The 16,047-nt window shown below is 36.2% G+C and overlaps 1 protein-coding gene across 3 annotated transcripts in view; it reads right to left on the bottom strand.

Annotated features, from left to right (window-relative positions):
- The window catches only part of usp24 (ubiquitin specific peptidase 24), a 96,374-nt gene that overhangs the window by 60,866 nt on the left and 19,461 nt on the right, over window positions 1-16,047 (bottom strand). For all 3 annotated transcript variants that reach the window (XM_062978274.1, XM_008109389.3, XM_003220151.4), the window contains exons 2-12: window positions 11,838-12,003; window positions 8,994-9,061; window positions 8,185-8,328; window positions 6,320-6,442; window positions 5,316-5,351; window positions 4,692-4,757; window positions 4,120-4,185; window positions 3,438-3,512; window positions 2,634-2,792; window positions 1,355-1,469; window positions 586-689 (exon numbers count right to left, since the gene is read on the bottom strand). In XM_062978274.1, the coding sequence (XP_062834344.1) occupies window positions 586-689; window positions 1,355-1,469; window positions 2,634-2,792; window positions 3,438-3,512; window positions 4,120-4,185; window positions 4,692-4,757; window positions 5,316-5,351; window positions 6,320-6,442; window positions 8,185-8,328; window positions 8,994-9,061; window positions 11,838-12,003 (1,122 nt within the window). The remainder of the gene's footprint in view (window positions 1-585; window positions 690-1,354; window positions 1,470-2,633; window positions 2,793-3,437; window positions 3,513-4,119; window positions 4,186-4,691; window positions 4,758-5,315; window positions 5,352-6,319; window positions 6,443-8,184; window positions 8,329-8,993; window positions 9,062-11,837; window positions 12,004-16,047) is intronic.

The raw sequence follows: 16,047 nt of genomic DNA, 5'->3' as shown, positions 1-16,047 counted from the left end.
CGACTTATTCTTAAACAAAAAAAATCTGTCTTTTATCTTGATCCCAGATAAAGTGGTGAGCAATCAGTCGAAAGATACACTGCGCTAGGGTAATGTACTGCAGCTTAATGATGGTGATCAGTGAGGTGTAAGTTAGAGGTGGATGAAACTCCCTCATTTCTCTCTCTTCCTCTGACACTCTTTGATATCTCTCCCTTTCTTCACTCCTCTTTCCTCCCATGAGTTGCAAGGCCCCTTATCTCATCCTTTATTCCACCCTACTCCTTGCTCTGTTTGGCTGCTGGAAAAAAAAAAAGACTGCTCTTGCCAAAGATATGAACAGATAGCTTGCCGAGGATATGTAAAATGAGGTTGGAGGCAGCAGGTTGCCTACTGCTGCATTAAGTGTTTTAATTGCTATCTCTTACATTCTTCAGCAATATTCTATTCTCAAACAGATTCTCTCCTTCTTAACTCGGAATATCATCCTCCAAACATCTCCTCTCCTATTCAGTCACACTGAACAACACATTTAATCAGAAAGTACATTGGAAATATACTTGCCATTAGAAGTTTAATTTGAGGAAAACTGTTAGCCATCCTTACCTGTATTCGCCAAATTTTTGTCAGTTCATCTAATGATAGTTTGCTGCCCAACAACTCAATAATGCCTTTTATACGATCACAATATTGTGCTTGGTCAATGTTACCTAATAGAGAAACAAATCACAAAAATCCCAGCCAGGACATTTTACTAGTTCTGATATTGTGTAATAATACACCAATGCTTTAAAAAACCCCACAAAAATATATGAGGAACTCACTTCATTTCTAAATGACATTCAGTTCACAATTAGAACTGTTAGATTTGTTTCCTTCCTAAGATATGAGCTTTTGTTAGAATCACCCACTTCAAGTATTTAGTAGATACTAGTTCAATATTACAAAAAACGCAATAGCAAAGTTTTGGCACAATCACAAAGAAGGGTTTGGAAGCACTCCTTTCACTGTAGAATAGAAGGCTTCTGTGTCACCTAAATACAGATAAATAAAGATTACTTTCAACTATGGTTGGATAAAATATGCCAATTTTAAATGACTTTAATGAGTTGGTTTGCTCAAGAAATCATCTTTAGAACATCCACAGCTTAACATTCAGACACAACACATTCAAGCAGAAGTTTCCAATCTATCCAGTTTCTTTTTTACAGTAGCACTACAGGAAGAAGGAGAGGGGGCATGCATAAGACCAAAGCTTATTGAAATTTATTCTTAAACCCCTAAACCATGATTTAGCATTATATCTGAACACAACTACTATCAATTTGTTCTTTGGTTTAAGAGATTCAGAAGGACACAGAGAACAAATACTTACCTTCTAATGCAATTGATAAGACAGAATTTTCTACCAGCCAATTTAGTAATCGGTCTGGATCTATAGCATTCTTTACTGATTTGGATACAGTGCTGTCTTCAATAAGTTTTGTCACCTAAAAATAAATGACAACACTATCAAAAACACACATATAAGTAAAAGAAATTGCAACAAGGTAAAACAAAAGTTTAAGATCTCCTAATTTTGAAGGAAATGCAATGTCCAAACACGTAAATAACTGAAGATTTGGAAAAGAAGGAAACGTTATCTTGCTTTCCTTTACATGAGAAGAGCTATCTACAGTGATTCTCAGTTTAATTTTCCTTAATTCAGAATAACATTTTACAGTAATCTCTTTCCACATTATTATACTCCTTTAAACCATTTCCATCTTATAGTAACGCCTAAGGTGACCCCATCATGGGGCTGGGAATAGTTGAAGTTCTCACTTCTCTGATTAAAACTTCCCATTTTCCCGATCTTGAAGAGAAGACAGAGGATTCCTCAACCCAGTGCTCTTCCTCAGAGTGCATGGTGTATGCTGTGCTTTTCACTACCAAGGTGTACTGGGATTTGTTTACATTTTTTAGCTGGTAGGCATCTTTTTGCCCATATAGTCGAGGTGCAATCCTCAAGGCCAGAAGAGGGGGTTCCCAATCTCCTCCCACGTGGCACAGGGGACTGGGATTTGTTTGGCACAATCTGGTATGTTTAAACTGTACACTCCCCAGGCCACAAAACAGACCACTATGATTGTCAAAGAGCAGTGAGCTGTTTGGCTTGGAGAAGGAGAAGGACCCATTTGTGCACCCCATACCAACCTCAACAAGTCCAACTTCCCAGATTGTTCCATGTTCCAAGAGAATGAGGGAGATAAGGAGAAGTGGGGAAGGGAAGACATTGGAAGGATCAAATAAAGGAAGAAATTAGAAAGTTTTTAATTTTTTAAAAAGGGCTTTTTTTTTAGAAAGAGAGAGATGAAAAAGAGAGATAAAAAGAACTAAGGGAAGCAACTGAAAGTAAAGCCATCCTACTGGAGCAAAAGTAGAAAAAAGAACAAATCTTCTAGGGATTGCTCCCCCCAGCGGGGGTAACAGAAGGTCTTTCTTCCTGTCAGGGTGAGTGGGAGGAAGACTCCAGAGGATTTTATTCCCTTCTCTTCTGGGGAAGATATATACATCATATAAAAATTTAGTAACTACAGAGATCAGAATCAGTATTCTTATATTCTGACAATCTAGTCTCATTTAATTTGCAGATATGATTATATTTAACTTACTTCTTTGAGAGAGTTCATTTTTGCACTAAAATGTGGCGATTTCAACATGCGCAGTAAAATGTCTAATCGCAAGTCATCCACTACCGTTACTAAATCAGGTTGAAAACGCATACACAGGAGCTTGATGGCAGATAAGAGTTCAGGGATACTGACCAACCTCTGTGGAAGACAGGAATTATGAATATTTTGTAGATATATCAATCACGAATTCAAGCAGCAGTGAGGTCAGCACATAAGGCAATGCAGCCACATCTTTTCAACTAACAGTGCAATCCTACACATATCCAATCTGAATTAAACCTCATTAAATTCTATAGGATGATGTCCTAGGTATGTGAAGGGAGGATTACAGACTGCAGTCTTATACACAGTTGCTTTGAAGTCAATCCCACTAAAAATAGCACAGGATTAGGGTTAAGATTATATTATCTCTTGCAGCAAGTAAGAATACTAGTTAAGATACTAAATTTAACATATTTATCTATCACTTTATAACATTTTAAAATAAAACTAATTTATTGTCAATCCAGGTAAAACAAGCGGAAGAGTGCTATTGATTTCATGTGCTGTTAGTGGGCTTCCCATTAGCTTCAGCCTCACCACTCTGAGGACAGAATGCAAGACTGAATAGACTTTGATCTGCTCCATAAAACTATTGCTATGTTCATAAAACATTTCCTGAGTTTCAGCAAAAACAATTTACCATGCATTATTAAACTACATGCATCAGTAACACTGAGGAAAAAACAATTAGCCAATGTTAGCATAAACATGATTGATCGTTGCTAGGAAATCAAGTTATACCTTGTCTTTCAGGTCTTTCTCTTCAACATTCTGTACATATTTAATCATATTGTGAATTACTGGATCCAGCATGGGCTACAAAACAAGAAAATGATCATTTCATGTTAGAGGAAAAGAAAAGTGTATTTGCCAAGATCTTCACTCTCACAAATAGCTCAATTCTTGTATCCTTTTTGAAGATGGGGAAATTGCAAATTCCTCAATTCAGTCACAAAAATTAACATATTTCTACCTAGTTTTGGCAATTCTACCCATCCTTTGAATGAGAAATTCATTCAAAAATGCCTTTCTAGGAACTAGATGTGGAAGGGAACTGTTTAAGCAGACATTGCTGATGCAACTTTTGCATATCATCCAATATAAAACAGATATGTGTCACAGTTACATGCCAAATATAATCTCAAATTATTCCCATAAAAATTAAGCAATGCCATTTTTGTACTACAACATTGTGTACTACTGGTTCTGTGGTTCTCACCCTGCAGGTCCTCAGGTGTTTTGGCCTACAACTTCCAGAAATCCCAGCCAGTTTACCAGATGTCAGGTTTTCTGGGAGTTGAAGACCAAAACATCTGGGAACCCACAGGCTGAGAACCACTGTACTAGTTTGACATGAATCACTACTTTTAAAAATATCTGCATCAGCTGACTATATCTTTATCTCCATAGGGAAGCTCATTACCTGCACTACTGATGAGTTGAGATATTCTGCACAAACTCCTAAAGGCTGAACCAATGAAGAGACCGCCTATGAGAAAGAGGAAATGTTCAAGGAAATATGCAACAAACCCAGAATAGTTCAAATATATGGCTGCTCAAACTGTTGAATACATAACAAGCACAGTAGATGGCAACGGCATCTGCTAAGACAGAGCTTCTCAACCTGGGGTCCCCAGGTGTTTTTGGCCCACAACTCCGAGAAACCTCAGCCAGTTTGCCAGCTGTTAGGATTTCTGGGAGCTGAAGGCCAAAACATCTGGGGACCCACAGGTTGAAAACCACTGGGCTAAGACAACTTAATGCAAAATCACGGAGTTCAATATAACTTCCTTTGACCATCAAAATGGCATATATAATTAATAGGTAACTGAACAGAACTTTTCACATTTCGAAAGAAAGGCTTAACTTACGGATAAAGCAAAGCAATGTCTAAAAATAATATTCAACCCTAAAGACAAAAATACTAAAAGCTAAAAAAATTAAGTACAGTAGTCGATCAAATCAACTGATTAACAAATGATTTTTTAAACTTACCCCAAGTTCAATATCTTCTGAATGAAGTTTAGACTGAATTGCAGAAAACCCACCTAATTCTGCAAACTAAATGAAGACAAAAATGATGATAAACCATAAATGTTTATACCAGTAACTAATTTGAAGTAATAGGCTTGTCATCTTCCCACTCCATATGACTTTAGGATATGGAGCCAAACACCTCCAGTATCACTGACTTCCAAGTCAGAGTTAAATCTGAAATCTCTTTAACTGGTGGGGGATCCAGCTTCATGTGCACATGTGTGTGTCAAGGCCATGGGTGCACATGTGAAGCAGACATACTCAAGCAAGAATTAGCTAAATCATACAGTTAGACTCGGCTCCTGAAAGGTGTGTGCTTTGCATGCCCCTTGCCTTCCCTGCAGACAGTGTGGCAGAAAAGATAATCTGAATGGCTATTGAAGTCAAATGTATCCTTTTAATCCACTACCCCCAAATCTCACCTCCCCTGCTATCACATATCATCCACACTAGACTGCAAATTCTTCATAATTATAAACCTCTTTTAAAAGAATTAAAGTTTGCAACATGACAAAGAAATGCAGCAACATATGCCAAGAATCTATATATTGTAACATACAAAATAATATCTTCATTACTTACCCTGTTCACTAAGTCTACTAGCCATCCATGTGGTTCCTAGTCAATTGAGAAATTAACAAATTAGTGTTTTGAAGATAATAAAATATTTATCATGTTAAGGCACCATAGTGGTCATTGTTAATTCAAAGTAACAGCTAGTGCTTTTCAGAAAGGACATCTAAACTGTCTGGTAGTGACTTTGGCAAATCAAACTATTTTAGTCTCAGAGAAAAGCAATGGTAAACCTGTTCAGATTAAATTTTGTTTAACTCCATGACAGGCTTTGCCTTAAGGTCACAATAACTCAGAAATTATTTGAAGACACACAATAAGAAAATTACTACACGTTTATCAGTATTTTCCTATGCATACTATAAATGCCTTATGGGAATATAAACTCTAGTATTGCTGACTCTGAAGATACCAGTGGTTCTCAACCTGTGGTTCTCCAGATGCTTTGGCCTTCAACTCCCAGAAATCCTAACAGCTGGTAAACTGGCTGGGATTTCTGGGAAGCCAAAACATCTGAGGACCCACAGGTTGAGAACCACTGACCTAAATGATTATGGGAAAACTGTTGTTAATAAACGCTCCTGCTCTCATATTCTGAAGTTTTTTAGAACAAAAGTGTGAAAGTTATATGACCAAAACTTAATTTAGCAAAAAGAACAAAAAGGAAATTATATCACTTCCTTTGAGCCACTACTGAAAGCTAAACAGAGTGACGTTTATCAAATTGACACTGTAACTAAAACCACAAGGATCTTGGTTAGGATGGCCTTGCTAGAGTATAGTCATCACTGACAAACTTCTTGTCTGTGAGCATCAGAGTGTTGGATGTACTGAATGAACCACTATGATATCCAAATCAGCAGAAATAATCAGCAGGGCCTGCTGGCCATAAGACAAACTGAAAGCTCTGTTGGATGACTAGAGGGGGAAACACCCATTTTTATCTGAGATGACACAGTCTATTAAACATACATTCTACATAATTTCTAGTTTTGAAGAATGCACAAATTTACCTTTTGGAAAGTAGAAATGGGTGAGGCAGCATACATATTCCCTTCCCCAAACACTTCTGCCCAGTTCCTTTGGCATACTTTCATTCGATTCTTGAAATGGTACTCATTATCAGGATTAAGAGCCTTGGTTTAAAAAGGTACAATAACAAAACAAAAACAAGTAACTGTATTTTATATCCACTAGTTGCCATTTTTTTCTTCCATGTAGAGATAAAAGTGTTTTGATACCCAGAAATACACAAACATATAACTAGCTCCACATTTCAGAATGAATAGAACTCAAGTTTTAGGACTCATATTTTAGTATGTCAAAGTCTGTCTTCCTCAATTCCACCCATACAGAAATATACCAATACTGTATACACATACACATACAAAGTAAAGTTATTTGTCCATCTAGCAGAATACTATCTTACCCCAACAGCTCTCCAGTTTCTCTTGGACAGAAAGATTTCTCTCCATTACCAGCTACATGATATTTTTTAAAAATTGAAGATGCTACTTAACAGACCTGTTTCAGGCCTGTAATAAAGCATGTGTTGTACTAGCAAATCCCATCATTTGTAGGAAGCTTGGTCAGAGAGAATAGAGCTGAGTTGGTTTTACCACTCTTGTCTGCATGATAGCAGAATCATGGGCATGGACGATCATGCAAGAACGGCTTCGCAGTAGGACTTTTTAATTTCTTCACAGACTACTAACAGCAGAAGAAAAAGCTGACTAACACCAGCAAAAAAAGAAAATGGGTGCTTTTATGTGGAGATAGAGGCAGGACACATGACTTTTGTGTTTGGGCTTGACTCAAAACAGTAGACACATGAACACTACTAAGTTAATCTTGCTGACACACTAACAGGTAACTGCAATATAGTTACAGGGTTTTATGTAATGACACAGATGAACACTGCAATCTATACGTGCTTAATTGGGTTCAGCCACACTGAATGGAAATTATTACTAAGTAGACATACACATAATTGCTTTGAAAATGGAGCATGATTAATATTTACATAGTACTTTCTATGAGCAATTGAAGCATTTCAGTGACCCACACACCAATGATGTGAACCATAGCTTGGGATGATATCTTAATAAAGCAATTATATAAAAGGTATGGAACTAAGTTGATCAGTATTATCAATGCATTATTAATGGGGAGACTGAGGCTAAGAGACCATAAGTTTACAATTAAATAAAATATAAAATGACACTTGACCTAACAACTCCAAAAATAACGTCAATGTCTTTAATAAGGCCTAAGGCATGTATCCTTAGGTGAATATAATACCATTAAAAGAAATAAATCAAACCAATACTTTTGCAACAGCAAGTACATTGTGCCACTATGTATTTGTGAATTGAAGTACAGTACTGTATTGCAAATTTCAACAACTCCAATCACTAGTCACTATTATGTTTTGAAATATTTGACACATGTTGAATACAATGTTTAAAAAATTCAACATATGCAGCAGTGGACTGTGCAGCATGAATATATTACGTTAGACATCTTGCCCAAGATAATTCATACTAACCACAGATTAGAATTCAAAGCAAGCTGTGATGTACAGTTGCTTGTCAAAGCACCTCTAGAAATGGAAAACTACATCAACTATGCCTTCTTAATTCAGATATGGTAAACCAGAATCAATGAAAGATAAAGTTCAAAATTCTATATAAATACAGCTAAACATTTTCTTAATCATTGTTAAGGAACTACTCACTTGCTATGGGATCCTCAAAAAGCAAGTAGAATGTGGCTGATTTAATTTCTAGATTTTACATTTTAATTAAAGATATGCAGTTATATTAAGTCCTAATGTTTTCATACCAAACAGTCCAGAGAATTAAAGTAGTAACAATACCATTGTAAGCACAGCTAGAAGACCAACAGGGATAGGATCCTGCTTTATTCGCTCTGCAGCCAGATCTACTAGCAGCATCAACATGTTGTAGATTCCCTCATGGATTTCAGTACCCCATTTATGAACAGCACTTGATGTCAACAGCTGTTAAAAAGAGAACAATAAAAGTTTAAATGCTAGCATGAATCAACAGATATTTTTTTTCTTAAACTATGGCATTGAAATTTTTATAGCTCCCTATTTAACCAAAACTATCTGTGAAACTTCTCAAGAATAACTGGTCACAAGTTTTGGTGTTTCTTAAGAAGACTGCATCCTTTAGCCAACATATTTATAGAAGTCTTTCATCAAATACCAGGAGATCAGAAGATATTATAGTTTTTCCAGTGATCATAAAATCATTATCACTCACATTTCACTGTCCCAGCTCCTATCATTCTTTCTACCAATTTTATGAATGTCCCAATTCTTTTCTATTGAATATCTTTTTTAAAAAACCCAGCCAATTCTACAAAATGCAAACTCCCTGTAAATATGCATATTACAAGAAAAGAATAAAATTAAATGCTCCTTCTACACGTATCAAGAAAAAGGAACAGCAGAGAAGGATTTGAAATATATCTGCCGTGCCCAACATGTTACTTGTATAATTTCCGATGGACTATTATTTCCTTTCACCCAAATACTTAATTGATCTGAATGTTATATTTTGTGAGGCAACTTTAAAAATGAAGCAAACACAATTTTAATTCACACACTATATCTAGTCATATCTATAAGAGTTTATACCTCGATACTCTTCCACCTACCTTTTTAAAAGCTTCAGGCATGCATCTGTCCATAAACCTCCTACAATTTTCATCAGAATCAGAAAGCCCTTATTTAAAAGAGGAAAGAAAAGAATTGAGATCCTACAAACCTTTGGATGCAATGAACTTTGAATCTCATCGAACCACCTATGGAGACAGATCCAGAAAACACTGAAGCTATATGGATTCAGAAGATGGTGAATCTTGAATTGGACACCCAAGACCACAGCTTGGGCAACTTACCACCACACCATTCTGTCTGGTTTTATTTGAAAATACTTTAACACTTGCATCTCAACCATAATTACATATGCACCACCCTAAACACTTCTATAATTAGCTATCAGCCAGAATCACACTGTCATTTTTATTAGTAGTGAAACAGAAGCTTTGATGTTTGACCATGGTAACAAAATGCATGTGTGTGAAATATGGACTGGGATTTGATAGGGGCACAATGCTCATGTAACAGACTGTGGGTGGTTCCCTTATCTCCATGTATTCACAGTGAGTAGAAGGAGGCAGAGAGAAGGAAGCTGCAAGTATAAAGCTTCCAGAGAGAGTGGTGGTCCACAGAGCCAAGGCAGATAGCTCCAAGCTTAACTTATGAATGATGGCAGAAGTGGACAAAGTATGGCATGCCAGCTGCTTTTGGCCTATAACTTCCACCAGCTTCTGCCAACATAATTAAAGGTGAGATCAGAGGGGAGCTTGCACTCAACAATTGCTGGAGAGCTACACAGCCCCTTCCTTTGATCTACGAAAAAAATACTCAGTAACTTGTAACAAACTGGATACTTGACACAATTCACAATAGAGACAGGTAAGTCAGTACATTATGCTAAATAACTTCCATGGTGCTATCAGTTAATATTTTCAAGTATGTTTTTGACAATCCAAGTAGCTTACCAAAGCCAAAATCTTGCAGTACCAACTGAAGGGATCATTTCATAAAGCACAATGCTACACAACCCAGAAGGATACATACATAAAGGACAACAGGGGCTATCTATATTTATAGAAATCAATCTTTGGTAGTGTAAACAATGTTGTATAAACAATAAGTGGTACATTCAGCCAGCTTCCAAAGAATTGCTTTCCAAATGGAAACTCAGTGAATACTACGTGCTTCACTGATCTCGCACAACATGTGAAAATCAGATAAAAGAACAAATGTGTGTGCAGGCAGGCATGATCTGTATATTTATCTATAAGACTTGATGCAATGCAATTCAGAGTGGCACGTGCTGTAATACACTAACAGTTTTTCAGCTGCCATGAGGCACAAACACTAAACAAAGAAAAGCTTAACAACTGTAAAAACAAGAAGACTAACGTGGAAAATATCTGCACTGTATTTAAAAGTGCTGTTTTGCTCTTGTATTGTTAGGACTGTCATCCTCAGAGTTTTATTCCCCTACTCCTCATTCTATATTACAGGCCTCCACTTCATAGGAAACATAACAATTTCTTTATACCAGTAAGTATGTTTTAGTGAAATGCTTCTTGAACAAGTTTGTTTTTCTTGTCCCTTAACAATTACAGCCTGTGCCAATATCCAGGGGATTAAGAGTGTACTTGCACATGTCAGTTGTGTTGGACACTAGAGCAGAGACGTAACTCCCATGAGGCCTAAATCTCAACAAGTCTTTATCACTGATAAATGATAGTTTTCTGTGTGGTTGGAGCAATTATCCTTCTCTGTCATATACTGTAAATGCACACTCCTTTTCTTCTCCTGCCCTCTTTCATTTCTATTTTAGACGGACCTCAGCAATGCAAACAGGATCTTTACACGTTTATTCGCTTCTTAATAAAGAAACAAACACAAAAAATATGAAACGAGCATTTTCTTTGCCTTCTAGCACTATTCACTTCTTGAAGACAAGAAAAAAGGTGTTTCAGGTAGTACAAGTTGGAAGTAGTTTGAATCTATCTGGCTCCCTTGCATTATAGCAGGTGAAAATGTTTTTATGTCATTTAAGTGTGCTATAACTGCAAAGATGGTGGAAGCAAAACAGAGTCTTGTTTACAATTGTATTAGTGCCTCAAGGATGCATCCTCAAGCACTTTTAGGTATCTTCAGACTAGACCAGAGAGAAAATATATGCCCCATGCAATTGTTTGTAGTTAAAAAACCCCAAATATCAATATTAGCTTTCAGGAATGGGGATGAATGGACCAGCTAAGCTACAGCATATAGACAGCAGCAGTTTCCAAGTTTAGAGATGTAATTTAGCCTTAAGATCCAAAGAAGTTGCCCAACTTGTCCACTTTGTATAAAAGAACAGACAGTGGAAATGGCGAGAAATGCTGCCTGAGAATAAAATTCAGAACACCAAGTGATGGTTACCGCTACAATAACCAGTAACTTTATTAGCAATAGAATTATTATATTAAGGGTAATGACATTAAGCATGTACTTCCAAACTCTGCTGCATGCACTAGTTATATGCTTACCTGATATCATAAATATTTTCATATCAAATATTCTACAAATCTTTTCTCATTTAGAAAATCTCATTTCTGTTGCAGAAAAAACACAGCTAATTCTCTGTGGCACATAATTATGATTTTATAATGATTTTATAGAGGGGTAAAACATGAAAGAATCAACAGAAAAATGCAAAGCAATTTATACAAAATGTAAATTACATATCAAGAGATTCATGATTTTATAAAGTTTAAACTCTGCTACCAGCATGCAAAAATTGAGAAAATAAATAGCAGCTATTTTAGTGGAATTTTAAAAAACCCATTTTCTATTAGTATGCCAAGTTAATGTTATCATTTTCATAAAACAGCATTCTAATGGTTCTACTTGAAATGCTTTTGTCAACTTACCTAGTCTTGCAAGATAGGTAGATGCAATTAAACATTTGCCAAGAGACTCTTCTCTTTTATATGGGATGGACCAATGGTCTGTTAATACTCTGCTCTCCAGTTCATAAAGATTGGTTGTAGGAAATTCAATACCTTCTCCAGAGCAGTTCCCATTTTCATCATTTTTCTGTTGAAAAAATTACATGTGAAGTCTTTAGTTGTTTTAGTCTTCAGCTATGACATAATATACTACACACATAACTGAAAAGGACACATTCCAAGTACAAGTCAGCTCTGAAACAAAAACACTTTATCTCTGCTCCCTTTTCTCATCATTTTCATACCCAAAAGAAAAAACAGAATGTCAAAAACCTCAGGGATAACTGGTGTTGAATCCAATACTGTGATAATTCATATATACTGCTGGAAGAAAAACGAATTACAGTAGAGTCTCACTTATCCAACATTCGCTTATCCAACATCCTGGATTATCCAACGCATTTTTGTAGTCAATGTTTTCAATACATCATGATATTTAGGTGCTAAATTCGTAAATACAGTAATTACAACATAACACTGCTGCTTATTGAACTACTTTTTCTGTCAAATTTGTTGTAAAGCATGATGTTTTGGTGCTTAATTTGTAAAATCATAACCTAATTTAATGTTTAATAGGCTTTTTCTTAATCGCTCCTTATTATCCAACATATCCGCTTATCCAATGTTCTGCTGGCCCGTTTACGTTGGATAAGCGAGGCTCTACTGTACCACAATTATTTACTCAGGATTTTCACAGATTACAGAACAAACTGGTACAGATTTCAAGGACATACAATGTACTTCATCGTAACCAAGAAATGTAAGTAAGTAAATATACAGATATAGCTTGCCATGATCTCATGACTTTGTTCTGCAAGAATGCAACTTCTTCTATGGTAGTTTACCTTTGATTTCTGGCACAAGAAGGGATGGGAAAGGCAGCTACCATACTTCTGCATCATAGCATCTAGTTGTTTGGAAACTATCATCAAGTACATCAAGTACATAGTTTTAGTGTTTTCAACTCATAGGCAAGAAAAGATTTGAACTCTACAAGTTACGACTGAGAAATCTGAAACTGACTTGAAGAAGGATACCCACCAGTTACCAGGAAAAACAGAATGGCAATACACACTTTCCACTTGTTTATAATACAGCAGTGAGGTCATCTATGCCATTTTCTCACAAGGTTTCTTTCCCCATAAACAGCAAAACACAAATACAACTCACAAACCCACCACAACTGTCTACTTCTGTGCAGGAAGAATATCAAGCTTGGTAATTCACATGCTTTGTTATAACTCAGGTAAGAAGTCTTCAACTATCCTCCTGCCCAATTATCAAAAGATTTGATCTTGGGTCTTAAAGGCATTCAATTCCACTCAGATTTTAAAAAGTATGAAATATACCACTATGTTCAGTGAAGAGTGATAAGTGTATGCCATTGCTCAGCTTAAGATTTAACCTTACTAAAAAGTACCAACAGGCTGCAAAGTGGTGCCAAGCATGGAGTCAACAATAAAATTCACATAGACACAGTCACTAGAAAAACACCCAGACCATGACTCATTGCACACCAGCTAGTCAGTCACTGAACAGGCTATTTTTGATTGCTGTGTACTTGGATAAGATTCAAAATCTGCAATCTAACCGTCACTGGTTCTGTTTTTTATGTACTGTCTCGTTTATTTCACTGTCTAAAAGTACTAGCTTTGCATTTTAAAAATGCACATAAATTAATGTTTTCTGTCTCTGAGAATCAACATTAAGAACAAAAAAAGGAAACTATTATCTAGGAAAGGAACAATAACAAAATGACAAATGGTATAATTAAATAACTAATGCAGTCTTCTCATTAAACAGAAGTACTAAAAACATCACTATAATTGCAGCATTTCATTTAAGAGTGCCAAACAAAATAGAAAGAGAAACAGATAAGGACAGTATGAACACTGTAAGGAACAGAGTAGCTAAATAATAGGACAATATAGTTTTAGTGTTTTGAATAAATCAGGAGTCCTTTAATGAGTAAATTTCACTACTTCCAACTGTGTTGTTTATAACATACTAGATTAGAGTTAGCACACAGTACTTTTCTTCCAATATGAAACCCAATGTGGCTTACAATTAGGTTAAAACAAATTCAACTAAAACAATACATATAGCACAATTGTTTAAAAAGGTATATTCAAAATAATTCAAAAGCACCTTACAACATATTTGAGACATAAAAGATAGAAATCCAGCACACACATTAAAAAAATATTCTGCACAGCCAAGATAAATCCAAAATCTTGTCTAAATACGAAGTCTTTGCCTACTGGTGAAAAGAGGATGGGAGGAGCCAAGGTTGATGGCAACTGCCGGATAATATTTCCTTACTCTCCTTGTGTACTTCTGTTGATGGCAGGCTTAAAAGACCTCCTGTGAAGATTTTACAAATTGGATATGCTCAGGTAGGGATCTATGATTTTTTAAGATAGTCTGGATTCAATCCATATAGAGCCCATTAAGTTATAACCAGCATTTTGAACTGTGCCCAGAAATGGACTGGTGGTCAACTATGGTGTTTCAATAAAGGTGTTATATGTTCTCAATAACCTATCTAGATCACAGAATCAGAGTTCCAAGGAACCCCATTGGCCTTCAAGTTCAACCTCCCAGCTACAACATTCCCAACAGGTAGCTGTCCAGACACTTACTGACAATTTCCGGAGAAGGAGCCCCCCTCTTCTCTAGGCAATGAATTTGATTGCTAAACTGCTCTCACTGTCAAGTTTCTTCTAATGTTCAATCAAATGTCATTGTTTCTTTGCTTAAAAACTACTGGGACGCAGTTCTACCTCCTGAGCCATCACATACACCCTCACCTTTGTGGCAGCTGATGAGTGTGTCATATCATCCTTCAATCTTTTCACCAAGCTGAACATGCTTAATTCCTAAAAACTTGCCTGGTTTTTTCTCTATACTTGTTATCCTCATCACCCTCTTCTGAACCTGCTCCAGAGTTTCTGTATCCTTTTTAAAATGTCATACCCAGAACTGAACATAGTCCCAACATCTCCCTATGGTCTGCTGAATACTGAGCATTCCTTCTGATACCGTGTTGTCAAAGAATTTCATGTCTGGGATCACTGGTTTGCTGTGAGTTTTCTGGGCTGTGTGGTCATGGCCATACAACCTGGAAAACTCACAGCAATATATTCCGATACCACTTTTCAGAATTTTATAATATCAATGAAACACTTAATACAAAGTAAAAGATGGAAAGATTGTCATGATACAGTACAAAGAATACTAGTTGGACTTTTTATTCAAGCACTAGCATTTAGATGAAGATGTGGCTACTGATGGAATGCATTATATTTATCTTCAGGATAAAGGTTTTCAACTTTATGGGTGCAATACAGCAACATATTTACATAATGGCTCAAAATTAACTCTAGATTTATTATATATTTCCTTGAATACAAATCTTTTCCACCCTCTGAACATTAATCAGCGAATATTGAGTCTGCTGAATTTCTCTAGTCAGTTTTGCATACTGAGTAAACAAAAGGAAGTAACTGTGGCTTTGAAAGCAAAAGAAGAAAGGCAGAGTTAACATCTAAATGAGGAATTGAAATGTGGTGTTCAACATCGTTCTCAGACCTACCCCCTCCAGCCCTTGGTACAAATAAGTACAAATAAAAGCTAGAAAATGAAGATCTTCCCAGGCCTTTTCTTATAAAAGACTACTGTTCTTGATCCAAAGGCATTTAAAATGCTTTATCTGGAATTAACTTCTAACACTGACATGTTTTGTTTAGCCCAATTCTCCTCCAGAATTTCACTTCCTTATTAAGCAGCTGTCTCTGAATAGAACTTCTGACTGGGAAGATGACCAGAAAATGTCTCCACTGAACATTATCTGAAAGAAACTTCCTGCCCAGCTGAGCTGCTGCTTGTTCCATGTATAATGGCCTTCCACTATCACCAATGATAAACATTTCTATCACACCAAGTGTTAATCTTCATGTGAAGCTTAGTTCAATGAACAGAAACCTACTTCATGGGATTTGGAAATCCTTTAGAACTAATGAAAGCAGTAGGCAAGCCACAAAAGACAATATATTCCTAGTATAACACTTCCTACCAGAGGTAATACTACTTGTTATAATTTCCAAAAGACTACAGTTAAGGTTCAGAGTCC

The sequence above is a fragment of the Anolis carolinensis genome, chromosome 4 (genome assembly GCF_035594765.1).
Source record: "Anolis carolinensis isolate JA03-04 chromosome 4, rAnoCar3.1.pri, whole genome shotgun sequence".
Classification (NCBI taxonomy): Eukaryota; Metazoa; Chordata; class Lepidosauria; order Squamata; family Dactyloidae; genus Anolis; species Anolis carolinensis.
Note: the sequence above shows the minus strand (reverse complement) of the source record. Positions and strands in the feature narration are given on the sequence as shown.